The 24,869-nt window shown below is 43.0% G+C and overlaps 1 protein-coding gene across 2 annotated transcripts in view; it reads right to left on the bottom strand.

Annotated features, from left to right (window-relative positions):
* LOC129762512 (uncharacterized) overlaps positions 1–24,869 on the bottom strand; it is a 43,640-nt gene that overhangs the window by 3,089 nt on the left and 15,682 nt on the right. For both annotated transcript variants that reach the window (XM_055760820.1, XM_055760821.1), the window contains exon 2: positions 4,737–5,051. In XM_055760820.1, coding sequence (XP_055616795.1) covers positions 4,737–5,051 — 315 coding nt within the window. The remainder of the gene's footprint in view (positions 1–4,736; positions 5,052–24,869) is intronic.

Here is a 24,869-nt window from a genome sequence, read left to right as displayed (position 1 = left end):
CTTATTGGCAGAAAAAACTCGGATAGCCAATTTTCACAGGCCTCTTTTGTGGCAAAGCTCGTTCGCCATGGACAAAAACAGGTGGTAGTCACTTGGTGCAAGGTCCGGACTATACGGCGGATGCAAAAGAACCTCCCATCCGAGCTCCCGGAGCTTCTGGCGCGTCACCAAAGAAGTGTGTGGCCTGGCGTTGTCCTGATGGAAGACAATGCGGCCTCTGTTTATCAAAGATGGCCTCTTCTTCATGAGTGCTACCTTCAAGCGGTCCAGTTGTTGGCAGTACAGGTCCGAATTGAGCGTTTGGCCATAGGGAAGCAGCTCATAGTAGATTATTCCTTGACAATCCCACCAAACACACAGCAGAACCTTCCTGGCCGCTAATGAGGGCTTGGCCACCGTCTGAGCCGCTTCAGCGGGCTTCGACCACGACCGTTTGCGCTTCACGTTGTCGTAAGTGACCACTTTTCATCGCCAGTCACCATCCGCTTCAGAAACGGGTCGATTTAGTTGCGATTCAGCAGTGATTCACATGCGTCGATACGGTCAAAGATGTTTTTTTGCGTCAACGTGTGTGGCACCCATACATCGAGCTTCTTTGTGAATCCAAGTTTCTTCAAATGGTTAATAACGGTTTGATGACTTATCCCCAGCTCTTGGCCGATGCTACGGCTGCTACTATGCCGGTCTTTCTCGGCTAATTCAGCGATTTTGTTGCAATTTTCGACGACAGGCCTTCCGGAGCGTGGCGCATCTTCGACGACCTCTACACCAGAACGAAAACGTTGAAACCATCGTTGTGCGGTGGAAATGGAAACTGTATTGGGTCCATAAACTGCACAAATTTTATTGGCAGCTTGAGATGCATTTTTGCCTTTGTCATAGTAGTACTGTAAAATATGCCGGATTTTCTCTTTATTTTGCTGCATTTTTGCGACACTATAACTCACGAACGACTTAACCAAACAAAACACTGTCAAGGACTATATTATAGCGCAAAAATACCTTTCCAACAAGCTATAGTATGACTCGATACAATGAATACAACTAGAACTACGCGCTTACAACGACACCTCGTGGAAATACCGCAGGACTTTTTTGACAGCCTAATATATATGCCATAGCAATATAGAAGCAACATGAAATAGTCAATAACGACGCCGGCCACGTTCATACAGTCTATGAAAAGGAAGGGAAGGGGAGGAATGTTAGGATGATATACGCGGCTAGAAGGTTCGCCTCTATAGCGAGGGTTCCCTTCGACTATCGTGGAAGGAGAAATTGTTAGTGGGAATGGGTAAGAAACATCAGGATTCAGTGTGATGAGTGATGTGATTCTGGAAACGCGAACTCTCAACTATTCGGCGAAACGAGATTTCGAAAATAATATCCGATTAGGGTTGAATATTTTCTACACGACTTGAATAACGACACATATCTCTGGGTCGATTGATTTTAGTGGAGTTCTGCCGGTTATCTTCTCAGGTTTCCAAAAGATAACTCCGCCGTCACTATTAGGGAACCATACAATCGATAGGTTTTAGAGAAGGTCTCTCGGTTACCTTCTCAGGTTTCCAAAAAATAACTCCGTCCTCGCGATTAGAGAGCTATACAGTCGATAGGTTTTAGAGAATGTCTCTCGGTTACCTTCTCAGGTTTCTAAAAGATAACTTTCCCCTCCAGTCGTGGTCCTTCAATCACCAAATTTACGTCGTTGAAATAGATCAAAAAAATCAGCGGACCCAGATGACTACCTTGTGGTATGCCAGAAGTAGCAGCAAATAGAGAGGATTGACAGTCGCCAATAACGACGGCTAGTCGGCGGCCAGTGAGGTATGATTGGAACCATTGCAGAAGGTTGCCGTTAATCCCAAGCCTGTCGAGTTTGGCAACAGCTATACGGTGGTTCAATTTATCAAAGGCCGCAGTCAAATCTGTATAAATGGCGTCCGTTTGAGCGTATTGTAACATAGAATTGGTAATGTAGGAGGTAAGACACAGTAAATTTGTGGTGGTGGAGCGACCCGTCGTGAATCCGTGCTGGTCAGTGCTAATGTACGGCTTGCTGAGAGCGTTGAGCGGTTCCATAATAACGAGTTCAAACAATTTAGCCAAAGCGCAAAGCGAAGTAATGCCACGATAATTATTGACGTCCCGTCTATTTCCTTTCTTATGGACTGGGAACATATGCGATAGTTTCCAACAGGTCGGAAAAACGCCAGTAGACACGGAAAGCTGGAATATTTGGAGCAGCGGGGTCAACAAGTCATTCATGTGCGTTTTGAGAAAAGCTGATGGGATTCCGTCAGGTCCCGGATTGAACGACGCTTTGAGTTTCGAGAACAACCTAGAAATCATCTCCAAACTGATGTGAACTCTACTCAGGGTTTGGTTGGAGAGAGGGACGTAGCCAGCAGCATGCCTGATATGTTCGTCGCTCAAACTCTCATCGGTGAAAACGCTGGCAAATTTATCTGAGAAAAGGTTGCAGATATCCCGTTGCGTAGAGACCACGATTCCATTGAATGCCATAGACGATGGCAAACCGGCTGAATGGCGCTGCTCGTTGACAAATTTCCAAAACTGTTTGGGATGTGATATGAGTTTTCTCTGTACACGACGCTGATAATGTAGGAAAGATTGCTTCGCAACACGTTTATATTCGTGGTTGATTCGCGCATATTGATATTGAAGAATTTGTGTGCGGTGTGTGGTGAAATTTCTCAAGGCGGCCCTCTTCATTGATTTCAGTCGTCGAAGCACACAGGTCTGCCATGGTTTGCGGGATGCATGGTGGCATTTCTTTTTCGGCACATATCTATCGATAACATATGCCAGAACGTTGGAGAATGTTAAAGCTGCAGATTCGACGTTAACGGTGTCTAGTATATCGTCCCAGTTGAAGCTAGAGAGTAACTGGCTGATACCACAATGGTCGGCATTACGAAAGTCATAAGAAATTGCTACAGGTGAGATATCGAAATCCTGTGACAACTTAGTACCAACGGTAACCAGCAGAGGTGGATGATGAGGAGTGTGCTTAACAAGAGGAGCAGGAGCTCTGCATAGGAATGGGGCTGTGTCCTGCGCACTCACAAAGCAGAGATCCAGACTACGGTCATTCGGATTGGTAACGTAATTGATTTGCGAGAGAGTGGCTAAGCTGTAATTGTCAAGCAAGAAAGAAGCATTGGGAGGGATGGTCGAATGAGCCAAATCCGGATAAAGGAAGCCGTTGCAGGATTTCTTCCACGAAATTCTTGGAAGATTAAAGTCGCCCATTAAGATGACTTCATCTGTTGCTTTAGCGGTTTCCAAGACAGAGAAAACCGACTGACAATGTGTCTCAAAGAGCTCGCGTTCTCGTATTCGGTCGGGAGGAATGTACAACGCACATAGAAATAAAGTACGGTCGCCAAGTGTGATCGCCGTTCACACCTGCTCCAAGCAAATCCATTTTTGATTATCTACAGCTCTCGCTTCGAGTCTGGAGTTCACGGCCACCAGAACGCCTCCGCCTCTAGCCTTACGGCTATTATCAGCATTCCTATCACATCGAAAAACTTCATAATCTTTACCGAACATCTGATGCGAGAGCGTACGTGAGTCTAGCCAAGTCTCTGTGAGAACAACGATATCGTAGCATTGATCCGATACAGCTAGCCGAATATCATCGACATTTCTGTTGATGCCGCCGACATTCTGGTAATATACGACGATTTTCTGATGGCAATTGAACGAGAGAACGTTGGATTGCGAGGTAATAGACACAGATGGTGAGATCACGGTGATGGAACTGGAATTCAAGGCGGTATCAGGCGACGAAAACACTGAAGTGTGACGGTACTTGCCTGCTGCAGCAGACTGGAAAACCAAGTGACATTCAGTGTGTTCTTTGCACAATTTCGCTGGTTCAGGTCAATCACGGAGAGCAACTACGAAATTTACAGTCTACCCAAGCTCAAGCTCAAGCTCAATAGATTGATCGGCCACTTGATTAGTACGGAAAAAATATGCATACACGCACAATGGATCGATTCAGTTGGGTCGGTGTTTGTACTAACCCAAACCGTTCAGAACTATTGACCGATGGAAAGTCTGCAGTCTGCGGAGGCGCAACAAAATTAAAACTCGTTGCCCCCTATTGCCGTTGCTGACGCTGCCTCTTTTTATTTCTGATATAACCGCAAGGTTGACGTAGGAACGCCTTTGCCTCAGTAATCACTTGTTTGTATTGATTAAATCAAAGAATTTCAGAATGAATCCAATATATCTTCTTTTAAATAGAGAGATTGAACAAATGCCACGTTAGGTCAATCCATGCATTGTGATAGATTACGTTCTCCGTTACGAATTAATTTAACACGGTTACAAATGAATCCAATACATAATGTACAAATGGTATGATGCTTGCGACTTACAAATTTATGAACGGGAAAATAACCAAATGATCATTGTATTTTACATGTCCTCTGAATTAATTGCATCAATCGAGAGTACGTACATCTCGAGCCACCAAACTGCTACATCGATGTACGGAATGGACTTGTTGGACTATGAATATGTAAACGTTCAATAATTTTTGAATGTCGATATCCCCCAACAAAACGAACAAAATGGTTCAACCGAATCAGAACATGAAATTTGCATAACAATTCAAATTAACCTCAAAAAAACCTTCAGTGTATAAGGACAAATTGAAAATTCCATAAACGTAATATAAACAAGGGTTGACCTACCGAATCCCGGCCGGCGTAAAATGTGTTCCTTCCATCGAGTCGCGCCGCGTTGGAATCGGCTGCTGTGGCCCCTTGGGGTGGATAGTAACCCGGATAGGAGTTCAGTGCGTTGTACAGCCCGAATGGTCCGAATGCGCCAAACGGATATGCGAAGCCAGTCTCGTGAACCACCGGTTGAACCACGGGGAAGGCACGGCTTGGGGTTAAATTCTCATCGGTCGTTATCACCGCATTGTAGACCTTCGGTGTCCTCAGCAGGCCACTGCGTCCGGGGGTTACACAAAACGTTGACACCACCATCAAAAGCGCCGTGACCTAGTCGAGATGGAAATAACAACAGCAAGAGCAGAGTGAGTGAGTGTCGGTGAGTAAGCAATAAATCATCATGTTGGGGTTGAAAGTCACTGTGACGAAGTGAATGTGGAACCGGCTTCGAGGGCTTTAAAGAGACCAATTAATTTTACTGGCTGAGATATAATTGCATCTGAACGAGATAAGCAACGTGTGTGCGATAGCATCCGGTTGGCCAGGATCAAATGTATTTAATGATTTAGAATTTAAATTTCTTTCTCAAATGATCCATTCGAATGGGTCGTTAGTGTTTAGCTGTTTCATCAAGGACTGTAGGTTTGTGAATGTCACGAAAGGGCGTTATGGAACCGTAGCAGGATAAGTCGTATCTATCGAGTTTTTCCACGCGTATTAATTATATTTTACCCTGGTGTTTATACCTTTAATACAACTGACACTGTTTTTTGATCCACGAAAAAAAATATTTGTACGAGTCATGTGGAAGCCTAACCTAGCGTCACGTCTCATATGCGATCACGGAAATCGGATGGGAAAATTGAGAAATAATTTCTAAAGCGTTGCTATTTCTGCAAGTCGTGATTGCTCCAAACCCGACGAGACCTAGCAGCGATGATTGAATGCATTCCGCGCCGCATGTAATGAATTGCGGCCTTTGATGTTGTCGTGTGGGTGTTCCCTTCGAAGCGCTCGAGCGCGTTCATATTCCATTGTGGGCTTCGGGGGGTTACAAAACGTTTCTGCACGTTCCGTTGGATGCAAACAAGCTGCAAGAACCCTGTCTGTGCCGCTTCAAATATCGGTTTGTGTGTGCGGGAGATTGGGGGAGAGCGGGGGAATTGTTTGGTTAGCAATGATCAACAGTCGGGTTTTACAGCGGTCTTTTTATTTGGTGCTCTCCATTTAATTCCGCGTCGCTCCGAGGCCCACGAAGGAAGAAGTATGTATGCATACACGCTGATATGGGTCAATTGCATGAGGGAAAGGAAAGTGAAATTATTCAAAGGGTTTTTCTGCTGAGAAATTGGCGAAAGTTGCAAGAACCGTTCAAGGTTGTAGACCGCCTGTAAGACTCTCTTATGATAACGAATTGGCATTTCTCCGTGGCCTTACATATTGCCATAGTTTGTCTTCGGTAGACAGCAACAACATGGAAAACCAGTGTTTAAATAATTGAACAGAATGAAACAGCTGCATCATATAATATCATATGGTGGGTTTTATTTAAAGTTTTCCGAAGTTATAATTGATCGTTCTAAGATAAATTATGAATAAATTATCCATATACACATTCACAAGAAAACGTTGAACGCTCGAAACAGCGGATCAGACGCAAACACAAATTAACATGTTTTGTGTGGTTAGCAAATACAAATGGATCATTATAGGCCGTGCAATATAATACAACATATTAAAGCTAGAAGCTATTTATACCGTGCATTAATTTGTCATGCTTTGTTATTCAAATCAAACGCTGTACCGTCATATACAGATTATCTTTTGACGTAGAACTACGTCTTTCATTAAGGGTGCCAAATCAGAAAACAGGTCACGTTTTTATGAAATAAAGTTAACGTTAATAACTATTTTTGCCGCGAACGGATTTTGGCGATTTACATACCAAATGAATCGGAAATCCCCTAAGATTTGTTCGATATGCTATACATTACAATCCCATGGTGTATAAATGGTTAAAATTCATGAAAACTATAAGCGTTTCCATTTTCCCATACATTTGTTCTGTCCATTTGTGTGCTTTCCCGAACAGAGCTGTCAATAACGAGCCACTTATGGACGAGCAACGAAGGGGAAATCGTAAGACTTAAATTCTCTGTGAACAAAGGAAAAGAAAAAGAACGAAAGGGGAATGTTTGCCTAGGGTATAAACAGAGGATCTCGCTGAGTCAAACTTTCATTCTTCGTGAGGACACCGACTGAACAACATCGTTACTGGGCGAGCTGCACGGTGAGGAGTGGAGGAGTAGTACGAGGGAAAAGTAAAGTTTTCCAAGGACCTTTTTGTAGGTTAGAGACGAATAAACTAAAGAAGTTTAAAGTCTCACGTGGCTTAGTTTCGGATTGAACTGTGGACGCGAACAAATTACTGACTCGCCGATGTCATTAGCACTGCAATAATTGCATCAAACTGACGCCGTTGCATTAAGGTTCTGAGCTACACAATTGTGTGGGAATCATCAAGCTAGACTATCGTCAGCTCACCAAGAAAATAAATGTTCTGGAATTTTGTCTGTGATTTGGTTTCGCATGACGGTAGCAAAACTCTATCCACAAAGGATGCCAGCTAAGCTGATTCAGACCGGCAATATTAACCAAAAGGGCTTCTGTTGAGAAGAGCGTAAAACGGAGAAAAGTGTGTGCATATTCAATTGCTTCAAACCATCGATATATGGATATTTTTGTGTGTGTACGTGCGTGCGTTTTGGCGTATTGCGCTGTTGCGGGTGAACAAGTCGATCCGAACGTGACGACAAGGAGGGGAGATAGCGGGAGGGAAATATTGGCGCTAGGGTATTAGTAATGAATATCTGCTGTGGCAAATATTCAGCCTTTTTCCAAGCAGTTGACATTGTTTGTTTTCCGTTATCATAAAAGCTTCGTTGATGCCTTTGACATTGTATCAATGCATTAAACATTAAGGTTGTACACCAAAAAATTATTTATATTTTATTATTTATATTATTATTATTTATATTATTTAAATATTGAATAACTTGATATTCAATAAGTTCTAATAATATATAAATTTATTTGGGTTCACGTGCCAGTTGCAAAGCTCCCTTCAACTAGGATTGCATTTGCGCTAATCTTGATCATGATGAAGCAGTGCTACTCTTTTCGAGGTTGTTGAGATTAACAGGAAGGTAAATGTCGTTCTGGAATTCTGTATGTGATTTGGTTTCGCTTACCAGTAGCAAAACTTTCTCCACTAAGGATGATAACTGCGCTTATCTCGAGCATGTATTGTTCTGCGAGGACAAGAATGAATCATCAAACAATAATCGTCAAATGATTCTACAAGAAAAAAATATTTCAGGACGACCACTGGTAGAATGGTTATTTCTAAAATTTTATTGATTTAGCATGATAAAATAATACTCGCAGTTATAAACAAGCGACTTGAATTAAACTACAGCGTAGTTCTACGTCAACAATGCGGTCGTGTCTTGGACACAACCTCCTATAATTTTTCCATATTATTTACCTATACGCGTATGCACGGACATACGCGGCAATTTTGTGACCTGCGTTAAGTTACAGGTCACAAAATTGCCGCAAGACACGAATGTTTACATGAGTTAACGTTCTTCTTTATAATTTAACTATAGTAAATACCTAGGTTTTGTGATTGGCCTGCGAGTACACTCTGTCCAACTTCTATAAGACCAGGTGATGATCTTGCTGCTTTGTGTCATTGTAAACAAACAATGCTTCAATTTATATTCTAGTGTGTAAGTATTGGTGTCTATCATACACTGCATGATTTTCATATGTGTGTGTGCAAGCGCTGAGCGTAAACGAATGTTTTCGTATTTTCAGATGTCAGGTTTCTATAAGACCAGTTACATTTTCCGTTGTTTTAGTTGTTTTGATCAATTAAATCTCGCAAATGCCAAAGGGAAAAGTCCTCACGGAGAGAGAAGAAAGACAAATCGATGCATTTCACCAAGACAATGTTGACATCAGAGAAATTTCTAGTCGGATTGGATGATCCCATCAAGTAGTGCTCAATTATTTGGCGAGTCCTCAAGGATACGGTAAGAAGGAGAGAGCTCCACGTAAATCAAAGCTCTTCGACCGGGATAAAAGAGAAATAGCTAGAACAGGTGCGAATACCTCAAAATCGCATGTACAAATAAAGCAATATTTCAACTACTCAACTGCTCGGGTGACAATTCGTAAAATTTTGGTAAAAAATCCTCACAGAAAAAGGCTTAAAAGGTTAAAACTCCTCATCTTACACCATCTCACATCTGAAGACGTCTGAGTTTTGCCAAAGCTCACATGAACCGACAGTGGGACATGGTATGTTGTGACAAATAATTTTTCCAAAAGAATACATTTTGCTATATACCATAACGAAAAGTTCTTCAATGTATAGGTTATCTTCACTGACGAAAATAAGTTCAATTTGGATGGTCCTCATGGTTTCAACGGGTACTGGCGTGATTTACGAAATAGGGAATAGTATTTTTCAATCAGGAATTTTGGTGGAGACTCGTGCATGCTTTGGGCGGGATTCTACGCAACCGCAAAGCTCAAAATAGCTTTCACATCATTCAAGGATTACACACATGTTCTGGAATCCTCTCTCCTACCGTGGATATCGTCACAAAAAAAATCACATTCCAGCAAAACAATGCATACCAGCAAGTAAACTAAGCAATGGATTAAGGACCAATAACTTATTTTTTTGGACTGGCCGGCTCGCTCTCCAAACTTGAATCCTGTTGAAAATCTTAGAAGGGATCCTTGTACGCATAATCTACACTGAGAATTTTTCCAAAATAAGCCTACCTCACTTCCCCCCCTACAGAGAATGCTCAGTGCGCGACTTCGGGTGCTAGTACGGCTCCCGGCTCCACGCCTGATACTGGGCTAGCTGTATCATCACTCTCTCCCAAGGTGGTGCATCCCGTAGAAAGAGTGACTGGTGTGAAGCTTAAGCAGAGGCAAAAGCACATTGTGTCTGGTAAGCCCTGCAGCCCAGAGGGGTTATCTCTGCCACTCAAAAAGAGTGGAAATATGAAGCATACCCCTTCGAGCGCTAACTAGTCGTTTAGTATTGATCCCAATATTATTGACATTAGCTAACTCGACCCTGTGTTTTTATTTTTCATTTTCAATATTCCGGGAAATTTAATTATTCAATGGAACATAAGAGGGTTACGACAAAATGTGGGAGATTTACAGCTTCTTAGCCGGAAGCTCTCCCCGGCAATAATCCTACTTCAAGAGACATTTGTTCTGAATGCTATTTTTCCTTGGAAGAGCATCGTAGAATATAGTTGGATCTATAAAGAGGGATATCCTATCCCTGGTAGAGATGGTATTGCCATTGATTATCACATTATCACTTTCAAAAAATGCTCAATAACATCGAGCCTGCCGATCTTAGGTGTTGAAATCATGTACCCCGTACATGTCATCGCCTTTAACTTGTACATACCCCCTATGTTTCACAATCACAGGGCGGTGGTGCAAGAAATCGAGCACATTCTTTTAAATTTTAGCGCTCCCCTCCTATTATTTAGGAGGGGATTTGAACGCGAACGATTCTCCCCGGGGATCAAGCAAATCAAACCGTAGAGGTTTGGCGGTGATCCAGCTGGCCAATAATCTTGGCCTTACCTTCTCAAATGATGGGGTTCACACCAGAATAGACCATATGTCAGGGCAGCCACCACTGCGATTGGCTTGACTATGGTCTCCCCCACATTAACCAATAAGCTTCAATGGTCTACTTCTGATGACACTTTCAGCAGTGACCATTTTCCTATCATTATCAACCTTGATAGGAACAAACCATCGATCAGAACCGTAAAAGGTGGAAGTTCGATGGAGCTGACTGGGTGGGGTATCGGGACGATACAGATCGCTCAGTGCATGATTCCGCGCATCTCGATCTTGACCAATTGACTGAGCTTATGTTGAATGCTGCTGCAAAGCACATTCCTCGCACTAGTGGGCTGCCCGGTAGAAAGAGGGTCCCTTGGTGGAACGGAGAAGTTAAAGAAGCAATACGTCTTAGACGGAAATCTCTTAGAGTACTTAGGAGGTTGAATGACGACGGTCCCAGAAAGAGGGAAGTTTTGACTTCCTTCCCTACAGCTCAGCGAGTTGCTAGAAAGTGTGTATGGAAAGCTAAGAAAGATAGCTGGGTAACGTTCATTAGTGAAATAAATTGTGAACTTCCAGCTAAAAAGTTATGGCAAAGAATCAATCCAAGAGTCCATCAGGCTGGTAAACGGTAGTACGACTACCGATGATCCCGCTTGCACTAGTGAAATTCTTGCCGATTACTTTGCGGAAATGTCGGCCTCGATTGTTTATTCTACGCAATTCAATGAGCTGAAGGAGGAATGTGAAAGGCTTCCTCTTGACTTCCCAACACACAACTCGGACAAGTATAACGAAATTTATAACCTATCCGAACTTGATTGGGCACGTAGCAGAGTGAAATGGCAGGCTTGTGGTGTGGACGATATAGACTACCCCATGCTAAAGCACCTCCCAATCGCGGCGAAATGCTTGCTGCTGCAAGTATATAGCGATATATGGATGCGTGACCCCATCCTTAGTGTGTGGAAGACTGGAATCGTAATACCTTTACCCAAGTCCAAAGAGAAAACATTTAGTGCCAGTGGCTATAGACCCATAACGCTACTCAGCTGCATGGGGAAAGTGATGGAAAAGATTTTTTTTTTTGGCAGACTTATCTCACTTCTTAACTAGGCGAACCTAGCCAGAATTTTCTCCTGCTCCCGGGCTTCTGAATGCCAAAGGGGGACTAGGCTCTGCGGAATGCACGTATCTGCATGCTCGTGCTGTTTCAGTCCTGACCGAGAAATTGTCGGACAATCGCGCAGGTGCTAAGGATGACCGACTTTTGGATGCCGGCCAATTCCTTCTCCATGTTCAACACCTTTAGCGCTTCCAGAAGTGTCTTCGGGATAATTCCAGTTCCAGAGAGAACGACTGGAACAATTCTTGGGACCTCCCTTAGCCCCCACAGTTCCTTGAGCTCCACGGCCAATGGTCGGTACTTGCAGATTTTGCGACCGTGGGTCTCCTCCAGATTCTGGTTCAGTGGAATAGCGACATCGATGATGGTGACTTTGCGGTCGCTCTTGTCGTAAACCATTATATCTGGGCGGTTGTGGTGGATCGAGAGGTCGGTCAGAACAGTGCGATCCCAGTACAGCTTGAAACGGTCATTTTCCAGGACAGGTGCAGGCAGGTACCGGTAGTTTGGTACGTTGTCTTCCAGTAGAGCACATTGGAGCGCCAGTTGTCGATGAACAATACGGGCCACGTTGTTGTGGCGCTCGGTGTAGGCTGCGTTGGCCAAAACGGGACAGCCTCCCATAATGTGCTCTATGTTTTCACCTGGTTGATGGCACATCCGGCAAATGTCATCAACGTCTTGATGCCAGACGTACCGCCTGCAGTTTCTCGTCGGCATTATCCTGTCCTGGATGGCTATCATGTCGGCTTCTACTACTGAAGAGAGTTCACCACGCGTTAGCCACAGATTAGATGCGGCCTTGTCGACGTGTGGCCGGTCCAGTTGATGGGGGTGGGCACCATGCACTGCCTTCTGCTTCCAAGCTGCAATCTTCTCCTCCACTGTCTGCAGATTGCAGTTGAGTTGGTACTCCGCTTGCGCCAAGTGCAGAGCGCTGTATCCTCTGTCGGCGGCGCAGACAGCCCAGTATAGCGCGTTTTGGTTGGCGCGTTCTGCGAAGTACTCGCGCAGTTGTCGTACCTGGGCAACACACAGTGCAGATATGTCGACTATTCCAAGTCCCCCTTCTTTGCGTGGCAGTGAAACTCTCTCCAGTGCCGATTGAGGATGGTGCATTCCGGCCTCTTTGAATGCTTTCCTCATCCTCCTCTCAAGGTCCTCTAGGTCAGTTTTGCTCCATTTGACTACACCAAAACTGAAGGTCAGCAGGGGAACCGCGAATGTGTTGATCGCGCGTACCTTGTTCCCCGCGTTGAGGAAAGTCCTCAGGACACAGTTCACTCGACTCAAGAACTTGTCTCGCAGCTCCGTCTTGATGTCGGAGTGGCGAATCCCGGTGAGCTGTCGGAATCCAAGATATTTATAGGATTCGCCACGAACCATGTCTCTTATGAACTCGCCGTCATAGACCTCGTAACCTCCGGATTCGGTAAGCTGCCCTTTCAGCAGATGGACACAGCGGCACTTGTCGAGGCCGAACTCCATGCAGATGTCCCTGCTTATGTCTTCGACAACCCGGATAGCTACACCTAGACGCTGACGTGAATCAGCGTAGACCTTGAGATCATCCATGTAGAAGGTATGGGTCACTTCTTCGTGGGCGCCGTCGCCATACCTTATTTTATAGCCATGACCGTTTCTATTGAGCGTCCTACTGAGGGGGTTAAGTGCCAGACAAAACCAAAGCGGGCTGAAAGAGTCGCCTTGGAATATCCCCCTCTTTATCTGCAGCGTTCTAGACTGCAACACATTTTCCCCATCACTGAGGTGCAGAGACGTACTCCACTGCCTCATCGCATGCTGCAGGAACCTAACGACGACGGGATCAATTTTGTAGAGCTCCAATACAAAAAATTTTTTTTATTATATCGTTTATTTTCACAAGCTCAGTTACATATGTTTAAAGGAGCCAAACTCTGAACTATATTTTAACTAGAATATATTAACATGTTGGTGCTCCCATGGCCGAGTGGTTAGCGTCATAACTAACATGCCGGGTGTTCGGGTTCGATTCCCGTTCTGGTCGGGGGAATTTTTCGTCAAAGAAATTTCCTCCGACTTGCACTGTGATCACGCGTATTCTGAAGCTTGCCACTCAGAATGCATTCAAGGCGTGTTATTTGGCATAGAAATCTCAACTAAGTACTAATAAAAATGACGCAAGTAATACTACGTTGAGACGGCGAAGTTCCTCTAGGAACGTTAGTGCCATTGAAGAAGAAGAAGATATTAACATGTTTCCTTAATTCTATGGTTAATAAAATAGGAAACCGATTACTCGCGGTCGACTCGAGTTTAGAAGGGTGACACATTTTCGTTAGGAAAAGGATGGAGATTGTAACAATATTCACACTCATACTCACATACTCATTCATACTCACACTTCACACTCAATTCTTAAAAACTATCCTTACAACTAATATGTATTAAAATTCACCTTATTCTAATGGAAGTGAACCGATAACTCACCAAGGACGAAAAGGAGGCGAAAAGATATAAGGAAAATCACACACGAAGATCGATAGCTTTTAGGAAGACATATATTTGGGACATTTGATGGAAAAGATGGTTAACAGAAGACTAATCGAGGCGCTGGAAAGAGAGAAGCTCTTGGACGATCGGCAGTTTGGATTCCGCTCTGGCAGGGGAGTCGAAAGCTACCTAGTAGAACTCGAAGTATGCCTCCATAAGCATTTCAAGCCCTCACATGTTAGCACCTGTGCTCTCTTAGACACTACTAAAGCTTACGACCAGGTGTGGCGGTGCCATATTCTGGCAACGCTTGCGAACTGGGGTTTTGCGGGAAGAATGATGGCTAACCGACAGAACTTTCAAAGTAGCAGTTGGGGATCGCCTCTCCAGCGAGAAAATTTCCGAAAACGGAGTTCCCCAAGGTGCAATCCTATCGGTCACTCTTTTCCTGGTAGCAATGAATTCGATTTTCGATTTCATGCCTGATGGAGTGAAGGTTATCCTCTATGCGGATGACATACTTCTGATATCATCAGGCTTAGTGCAGAAATCCAGGAATCGATTGCAAAGCGCAGTTAAGAGTGTATCGATGTGGGCAGACGAAGTTGGTTTCACGATTTCTAGTGAGAAATCAAGTATTTTGTCAATAAGATGACGGGCCAGGGGTGCACAAAGGGCTTTCATTTTTATGAATGGCAAAGCTATCCTGGAGGGATACAGCTCTACACTCCTCGGAGTCACGGTTGATAGAAACTTGAATTTCAAGCTCAATGCAAAACTGGTCAAGAAAAAGATCGCGGATCACCTGAACGTTTTAAAAGCGATTAAAGGAATGCTGAAAGGCAGCCCACGGGACTTCCTTTTGAATATTTTTAAAAGCTGGATAATCCCACGACTAGTATACCGTACATCCTCGCTAGTAAAGCGGAATTCGCATAATCACGGGTTCGTTTTACAGTAGTCCTAGTAGGAGCCTACTAGCTGAAATAGGTGAACCACATTTCGAGATGGTATGTGTGCAGAGGATGGTCCATGGGAGGAGTGCCCAGCCAACCTATCGCTTGATACCCCATACGGGGTTAGGGCCAGGCAAAAATATCAAACCCTAACGGGGGAGATACTGCCTCGCACCATGCGGTTAAGTCGATGCTCTCCTAGAGCCTGGGATGCCGTTCCTCCCACCATCAGCCGGAGGATAAAACGGTTCGTGAGGGCTGGGGATATCCCCACAAGGTGCAAGCGGTGGTGAACGAGGCCCTACGTACTGACTTTGCCAACAAACGCATTGTCTATATTGACGAGTCCGTCACCGATGACGCCTCAGCCATTGGGATACTCGACGGTAATGCTAGCATGAGAGTCCCCAATCAGTTTAGCATCTTCTCGTGTGAAGCTCTCACCATTAAGTGGGCATTAGAGAGCGTCACCGATGCTAATAGCGTCGTTGTTGGTTCGGATTCGGCGAGCGTCCTCAAAGCTGTAGAGGGTGGTAAAATCAAACACCCCATCATTCATGAAATTGAAGAGCAGCTGAGAGGAAGTAGTGAGACCCTATGTTGGATTCCGGGTCACACCGGGATCCCGGGGAACGAGGAAGCCGATCGGCTTGCTATCGAAGGGCAGAGAGGCTCCATTACCAGTATGGGTATACCTGGTAAGGACCTCATTAGAAAGTCGAACTTTTGAATTCTCCTCACTTGGGAGGCGGAATGGAATCGTGAAAGGGATCTGCAGTTTCGTAGAATCAAAGCATCATCCGGCAAATGGAACGACAGAGTCAACACGTATGAACAGCGAATTCTCCCGCGTCTTCGCATCGGGCATACGTGGTTGACTCATAACTTCCTTTCAAAGAAAGAAGAGCCCCCTACCTGTTGCGGCACCCGCCTGACAGTGGGGCATATTCTAACGGAATGCATGCGAACTGCGGACCTTCGTAGGAGGTACTGCTTAACCGGTGGCCTAGATGTCGTTTTGCAGAACGACACACGGAAAGAGACACTCTGAATTTCCTTAAAGAGGCTAACCTGATTCAGTACATTTGATACTGCAATCGAACTTGAACGCTTACATCCTGGTATCACGTACCAGGGTAATTTAAAAGAGGCGCCTGCACCCACCTGAAATGATCGCCTACAAATATTGTGTAACTTTGAATGGTTGCTCAGGTGTGTAAAGGGGAATGAAGAGACGAATGACTGTCATACAGCTCAAAGTCTCTATATTTCAAAACAACAACAACAACCTCCTACGATAGGATGGCAAAACCTATACAGTGTATGCATCGGTCGATAGTCAGAGATATGGACATGGGAATGGAACAGCTACAGGAGGAGTGGTGAAAAGGCTGGCTGGCAAGCTGGATTGTGGGGACTACCGTGCAATCACGATCCTGAATGGTGCCTTCAAAATTTTCTCTCAGATCCTCTTTCGCCGTCTTTCGTCAATATTAAGTAGATTTGTGAGAAGTTATCAGGCCGGATTCATGCGTTGCTCGACAACGGACCAGATTCTTACACTGCGGCAGATTCTCCAAAAGTGCCGCGAGTATCAGGTCCCTACGCATCACATCTCCGACGATTTCAACGCCGCATATGATACAATCGACCGACGACAGCTATGGAGAACTGGTACGGCTTTCCCCGAAAGTTGAAAAGACTGATTCAGGCAACGATGAATGGTGTGCGGTACAGTGTGCGGATCTCAGACGATCTGTCGGAATCGTTTGAGACTCACAGGAGACTTCGACTCTCCTGCCTATTCTCCAACGTGGTGCTGGAAGGTGTTATGCAGAGAGTGCGCTTAAATATGCGGGGCACAATTTCCAACAAGTTTAGTCAGTTTATCTGCTTCGCCGATGATTTCCAATAACCAATGGATGTACATCCTCCAGACCCTGCTCATCTTCTCGTTGGCTGGGCGCTCATCATGGTTATTCCCGAAGTCAACTTACTGGAGCAGAAAAGTTCTTCGTTATCGCGATGGCAGCGCCTCTCACAAGAACTTCGTAGCATTCGGCAGACAGAGTATTGCCGGAGGAGTGGATGGAAAGGGTAATCTATCCCATCTAGAAAAAGCTGTCAAGATCCTGAATCTATCTATCAATCCTGAATGGTGCCTACAATATTATATCAACCAACTCATATTTGGCCGTTTAGATATCAGACCGGATTTCAAATAGTCCAGGCAGTATATTTGTTTCCCCGATAACGTGGATATAATCGAAAGAACACGTATCATGGTAGCGGACTTGGATCAAACGGAGTTAAGGATTAAGGAGTTGAGAACAACGTTTCCCATTATTGAAATGCGCTCTTTGCATAACAACTTCGAGATAGGAGATTGAATCGTCTTGTCGAAGCCTCCACCGAGTTTGAAACGATTTTGGCAGGTCGCCTGAGATTCGCACACCGTTGATCGTTCTCTGGATAAGTTTATTCATCTTCCGGGTAAGATTTGTCCATGATTTTTCATTGCTGTGTCGTCTGATGCATATGATGCGGTATTGAAATCGTTTGGGGAGAGACTTGATACTCGTCGAGTTTTTGGAGAATTAGACGCAAGGTTAAAATTGGTCCGCCGTCGAGCAACAGAGCGTGAATCCGACCTGATGATTGCCTATAAATCTGATTACTATTGGCAAGAACGGTGGAGGAGAATCTGGGATAATATTTTGTGGCACTATTCACCGTCGTAAATTACATTAATCATGAACCACGAATTGGAACAAGTTTATGGCGAACTTCGCATCCAGAATGTCGACAATGCTGGATAAGTGTGATGGGCGGAACGCTCTGTTTGCTCTGTTTGGAAAGGCAGAAAATGAACGCTCGAAATAATGAAACGAGTGTTACTTACTTTGACTACGACAACTCTAACGTGATCCATGCCATGATCTTCCTGAGTCTCGTGGCGATCCCGTGCGCTCATAGGTATAATAATTGTACTAGAGGAATCAATAAATCAACCTTGAAACTTGACCCCCGGTGCGACACGATGCACTCCAGATCCATGCTTTTCCCATCGCTTTTCTTTGTGTTGGCTAGCTTTTTCATCCAACGCCGTCTCAGACACAACCAGGTCACTTGGTTGCATATAATTGACCAGCCATGATCCCAGCGTCTCCACCGGATTTTGCTTTGATACAAGCCGACAAAATTATATTAGACTTTTCCGTTTCGCTGTTTCGCTTTTTCGCGCCTCGAACCGATATACACGTGTTTGTTCATCTTGGATCCTCAATAGATGACAATGATATCTGTGGTCTGTCATCACTCTCGATGTATCGTGAGAGAAGAAATTCAGGTTAACCCGACCATTGAAAGCGAAAGCTTGAATGACCCTTCTTCCGTACGAGTCCGTTGATAGCAGAGCGACGGTTTTGGGGCCAGTGAAGTGGTGGCATTGAGAAATGGCTCTTCAACATCTTGAGATGGAACAATGTTTGAAAAATTGAATGCGTTATTTGAATTAGTGGTAACCCGAGGGGAAGGTATTTTCTCCATATTGCTGCATTCACGATTGTAAAACAGTCATGAAAAACATTACGAGTGAGCATCATGTGACAACATTCACATCTAAACCACAGCGTATTTGATTGATCACTACTCGTTTTGATTTATTTACATGTAAGAAATGCGCGCAGCTCGTGGATAAAAGCTGCCACAACCAAGTTATGACATTCAAATGGAGAGCTAGTCAACCCAGCCTCTTGCAAACTTTTGATGAAGTGTTTGCGATTGAGCGCGTTCAGCTGAACTCTATTAGCATGCAACGTGCAAATTTACTATTCGTTTTGTTGCTTTTTCGTCATTCCACCACGAGATACTTCATATCTGTTGCTGGCATTTTTTTCAGTTGTTTTTCAACGGTGGCATTTGAAATACCTGTGCCGGAGCAAAAAGTTTTGCCATAACGATTATAATTGCTACAGTTCTTGGCTTAATAGGATTATTGAGGCGTGTGAATGTGACGTAGGATACACGATCGATACACATGATTATGATACTCGGAAATGAACAAGTACTCATGAGCGAGGAACAGTGCAATTCTGTATATGGTCACAACATTATATCGCCGAATACTGTGGTAACGTTATTAGAGATTTAAACACTAATACACCTCTCAATTTTTTATTTTCACGGTTCAAATTATGTATACACTATATGATACGAGGGTCACTATTTATATTTCGGGAATTGGCAACACTGATGTCATGTGAGTCCATCTGACGGTTCCATCGTAAAGTTTGACATTTTTGACGATATACGTACTCAGAACATTTTGTCATATGGACGCTATTTGTTTATTTTATATTCAGTTGAAAGTTTGGTCTCGGCAAAAAAATGGAACTGAATCGTGAACATTTTCGTGCGATGATTTTTTACGACTTTCGACGTGGATTATCACAACAAGAGTGCGTCAATCAACCTAATTTGACTTTTGGCTATGAAGCTCCATCAAAAACCACTGTGTATCGCTAGTATAGTGAATTCAATCGTGGTCGTAGTCCGCTGTCCGACGAGTTTCGTGAAGGTCGTCCAAAATCGACTGTAGTGCCAGAAAACATCGATGCTGTGCACGAAATGATTAAGCAAGATCGTCATGTAACCTATTGTGAGATTGAGGCATCCCTAAGCATTAGTTCCACCAGCATATATGCGATTCTACATGAACACTTAGTTGTGCGAAAATTATGTTCACGTTGGATCCCACATAATTTGACAATCGCTCAAAAAAAAGGCTCGTGTCGATTGGAATAAATGCTTTGAAAATTGGTTTAAGCGCATGCAAAAGTGTATCGATCATCGTGGCCAGTACTTTGAAAAACAATAAAAATATATTCGCAGCTTAACTATTTGTTTTTGTTCCTATTCCCGAAATATAAATAGTGACCCTCGTATAACAATTACGTTGGTTTGGCATGGACCATTAAAAAAACAAAATGTCAGTGTTTTATAACTTTAGAACCAGAATGAAAATAATCACTCCTTTGCAATACTGACATCAATTTCGCATGTATTACAAGTTTATAATGCCATTCTTTATACTCAATCATCTCAAACAACCTATTTGGCGTTCTTTTAACACAGCTGTTGTTGACTTTTTATTTGTCCCGTTCAACTCACATAAAACTTCTCGTTTAAGTTCTTTAACGCATATACTTTCAGTACGATCACTCCCCATAATTTTTTGATTGTTTTTCGATTCTTGTAAGCATCTGAATCCTCTATCCAATGAACCATGCCGTGTTCGCTCTCGTTTTATAACCTGCTGGGTTATCCTGTGCAGATAACAGACAGTATGGAAGTTGTACAAGTGCTGAAGAGCTCAAACGAGCAGTTTTATGTGCGTGAAACGAGTTAAAAATATCAACACAACACAGCTGGGTTGAGAAAACGCCATACAGGTTGTTTCAGCTGATTAAAACAAAGAATGACATTATAAACTTATTGTAGAGCATACGAAATTGATGTTGATAATACAGAGGAGCGATAATTTTATTTTTGATACCAAATTATGAGACACCGGCATTTTGGTTTTTTGAATGTTTCTTTAAATCAGTCTCATAAACGAGGATAGTAATTATACCCTACACTATATACATCACTACAATCGGGATTTTACATATCTCTCATATTACAGAAATTAAAAAAAAATTACTCTATATTTATGAAAAATACAGTGATGGGCACAAGAACATCACAGGAGCGTTGTGTCCGAGACACGACCGCATAGTTGACGTAGGATTACGTTAGGCTGATTTTGGATGTTTGAAAATCTCATATCCCCCTTCATGAAATGACTGAGTAATGAGTGTTTGAAATTGGACAATTTTCACAATGCGATCGATTTTCGTTGTTCAATTTGTACCTCCGAAAGACGTGAATCTACGTCAAAATTCGGAGATGTGCGGGACAAATGACGCAACACTAAAGGCTTTGATTCCACTTAGCGAACACTTTTCGGATATGTTTGAAGAATCAGCGGAGGACAAAGGACACAACACTGGAGGTTGTGATTTCATTTTGAAAACACTATTCGGATATGTTTAAAATACCTACCGAGCTAAAAAAAAGGAAAAATCTTATACAAAAATTGCGTCTGAAAAAAATGCTACATTGTAATGGTGAGTTTTGGTGGAAATATCAGGCAATTCATATAAAAAATGGTCGATTAAAGTTCAGTTCTATGAGTTATCAAATAATATGAAGTAAACATTTTCATTCAAAATTTTACGAACTGCCTTCGAGCGATAAAAAAAATCTTTTTGATTGATGCAAAACTGTTCATGATTTCTCAAAAAAGCGTTAAAACTAATTTTCTATCACCCAGCAGTATTTATAAACCTTTCTTATGCCCATTTAGGATAATTTTCGTAGACAAACATGATCAGTTTTAAGTAGAGGAAGAAGTCTGAAAAAATTGAAGTGAAATTGGTATCAATTAGTGATGAAACGGATAGTAAATTGGCCGGATACCGAATAGCTTCAAGGCCTGATAGCCGGATATCCGGCTGTCGCATATTCGACTTTTTATTTGCGAATTCGAAACTGGATGACTCTGCATTTATGCATGAACGAATAAAGGATTACATAGGAGCGAACGGTACAGTTGACTGTTTTCGCTCCCTTCTATTCTTGCGCACGCGTAGACGTCCTTGCTCCAACCCACATTGTTATTGCTACCGGTTGCAACTCGTCAGCTGTGAATTCCCGTTATCTGTCTGCTCTATTTTGGGCAACCAGACAGCCGATTGTTGAGGGAATTCCCGGACCAGGGCTGTAGCAAGGGTGTTCGTGCTACTCCCAAACACTCATAAGAATTCAACTACTCAGGAAAAAAAATCAGAATTACTTAATCGCAACTGTTGTAAACCCGAGGATCAAGTCAGACTATTTAGGAGTTCTTGAAACGTAAACAGTCTTGCTGGCAATGTTATTGGAGTACATAGAATATATTGCGACGAATCTTCTGAGAGTAACAGCTCATCGTCGTCTTCAAGACCTGTAAAACAGAAGAGACGAAACTGAATCATACCTTATACACGAAACTCACGACACACCTTTCAGGGCTGTTTCAACGAAGTGGCAAATGATTATAATAGTTGGAGTCGCGTTACTAACGAAATCGACGAAATGTGAATCACGTTTGCGATCGATTCTAAATTTGGTGGTCATTAAAATCTAAGCAGTAAATCGAGAACAAGGATTGCTACAGTTCATCTTTTAGCTCCTTGCAGTAGTATTACAGCGAAGACTGTTCTCAGAAGTTAGCCTGGTTTACGAAGCAAAGCGGGCTCGGTTTTCAACATCGACTTCCAACAATTCTCGCGTAACTTTTGAAAAGGTCCTATGTAACATTCACATCAACTCGAGAAAAACGAAGTTGAAGGCCGGGACATTGATCCACGAATTGTTTCAAAAGGAATCGATCTTTATCACTACTTTTACCACTAGCAGTCAATAATAACACTGAAAAAACAATCTTAACTGTTGTTATGTGATTTTAGTTTTAATTTGAAGCCTCCGAGCGAAAAATGTTACATTGGACGTTTTGATTGACCGCTTGGTACATAGGACAAATTACGTTGCACGATGAAAATTGAAAAATAACTACTGAACAACGATCCAAATACTTGCACTTCGTGCTAAAAGCAGATCATTATTGTTATAATTCGTTGACTTGCACTGAAACGATATCAACACCGAAAATAACATAAACTCTAAATGTCCAAATTGTGACTTAGTGTTGTTTTGATTGCTTTGTTACTTCGGACGTATCGAGCGTCAGAGGAAAGTGGCGTCCGAAGTAACAGTCGAATGCTTAAAATTCGAATCTGTACATTGGACATTTTTTGTATCAGTGATAGAAGGGTGAAAAGGATAGATACCTGAGCGGTTGTTTTCGCAATGCATTCAATGATTGAGAACTAATAGTGTGCATCCATTAACTCGATTTGTTTACATTTGTTACTTAGGACCTTTTCAAAAGTTATTATGCATCATAATAATAACCACTGGTTAGTTTTGAGTATGGTTTATAAATTAATGTTATGAATATATATTAGGCTGTCAAAAAAGTTCTGCGTTATTTTTTTTGAATTTTCATTTGTTCATAAAATTAGTTACAATCATCTGTTTTAAAACTTGCAGATGATGGAGTGGTGTTTGTCGTAGGATCTAACGAATCCGACCTGCAAGGACCCTTACAAGATACTTTGAACAATTTTTCAACCTGGGCCATTGGGCTAGGGATCGAATTCTCCACGGAGAAAACAGAGATGGTGGTTTTTTCTAGGAAGCATAGACCAGCAAAACCAAAGCTTCAACTTTTGGGTAAACCGATCACTCATGCTATGTCATTCAAGTATCTTGGGGTCTGGTTCGACTCCAAATGTATCTGAGTAAAAAATGCCAACAAAGAATAAACTTTCTCCGTACAATTACCGGCACCTGGTGGGGAGCCCACCCAGAAGATCTTATAATGTTGTATCGAACAACTATTCTCTCAGTGATGGAGTATGGCAGTTTCTGTTTTCAATCAGCTGCCAAAACACACCTCATTAAACTCGAGTGAATTCAGTATCTTTGTCTCCGTATCGCGTTGGGATGTATGCCCTCAACGCATACCATGAGTCTCGAGGTTTTGGCAGGCCTACTCCCACTAAAAGATCGCTTCAATTTATTATCTCTTCGGTTCTTCATCCGGTGTAAGGTCATGAACCTATTGGTGATCGGAAATTTTGAGCAGCTGATCGAGCTAAATTTTCACTCCGGATTCATGAGTTCATATCATGAATTCATCTCCATGCAGGTTGATCCTTCTTCGTATATTCCCAACCGTGTTTGTTTCCCTGACTACATCAATTCCTCTGTGCATTTTGATCTGTCCATGAAGCAAGATATCCATGGATATTCAGATTACCAACGATCGAGGATCGCTCCAACGATCTTCGATGAAAAGTATGGGGGTATCAATTGTGATAATATATACTTTACTGATGGGTCCACTATAAACGAGTCCACAGGATTTGGAGTGTTCAACGAATTTTTTAGCACCTCACACAGTCTTCAGAATCCTTGCTCAGTGTATATTGCTGAATTGGCAGCAATTCATTGGGCGCTGGACAGCGTCGCCTCACGACCTGTTGAACACTATTACATTGTAACGGATAGTCTTAGCTCTGTCGAAGCTATCCGTTCAGTGAGGCCGGAAAAGCACTCGCCGTACTTCCTTGAGAGAATACGAGAAATTTTGAGTGCTTTATGCAGACGCTGTTATGTCATTACCTTTATCTGGGTCCCTTCACATTGCTCCATTCCGGGTAATGAGAGGGCTGACTCATTGGCAAAGGTAGGTGCAATTGAAGGCGATATTTATCAGCGTCAAATCGCCTTCAATGAATTTTATTCTTTAGTCCGCAAAAATACCATCGCTAACTGGCAACGCAAGTGGAATGAAGATGAATTGGGTCGGTGGTTTCACTCGATTATCCCTAAGGTTAGCCTCAAACCGTGGTTCAAAAGTCTGGACTTGAGTCGGGACTTTATTCGCACCTTCTCCCGACTCATGTCCAATCACTGTTCGTTAGATGCACTACTCTTCCGTTTCAATCTTGCCAGCAGCAATCTCTGCGTTTGTGGCCAAGGTTATCACGACATCGAGCACATTGTTTGGTCGTGCGAGGTGTATCTGGTCGCCAGATCGAATTTAAAAAACTCCCTTCGGGCCCGAGGAAGACAGCCCAATGTGCCGGTGAGAGATGTGTTGGCTCGGTTAGACCTTGATTACATGTCCCATATATATGTTTTCCTTAAAGCTATAGATCTTCGTGTGTGATTGCCCCTACATCCTTATACCCT

Source organism: Toxorhynchites rutilus, chromosome 1 (assembly GCF_029784135.1).
Source record: "Toxorhynchites rutilus septentrionalis strain SRP chromosome 1, ASM2978413v1, whole genome shotgun sequence".
NCBI classification, from domain to species: Eukaryota; Metazoa; Arthropoda; class Insecta; order Diptera; family Culicidae; genus Toxorhynchites; species Toxorhynchites rutilus.
The sequence above is the reverse complement of the archived record's forward strand: the minus strand, read 5'-3'. Positions and strand labels throughout refer to the sequence as shown.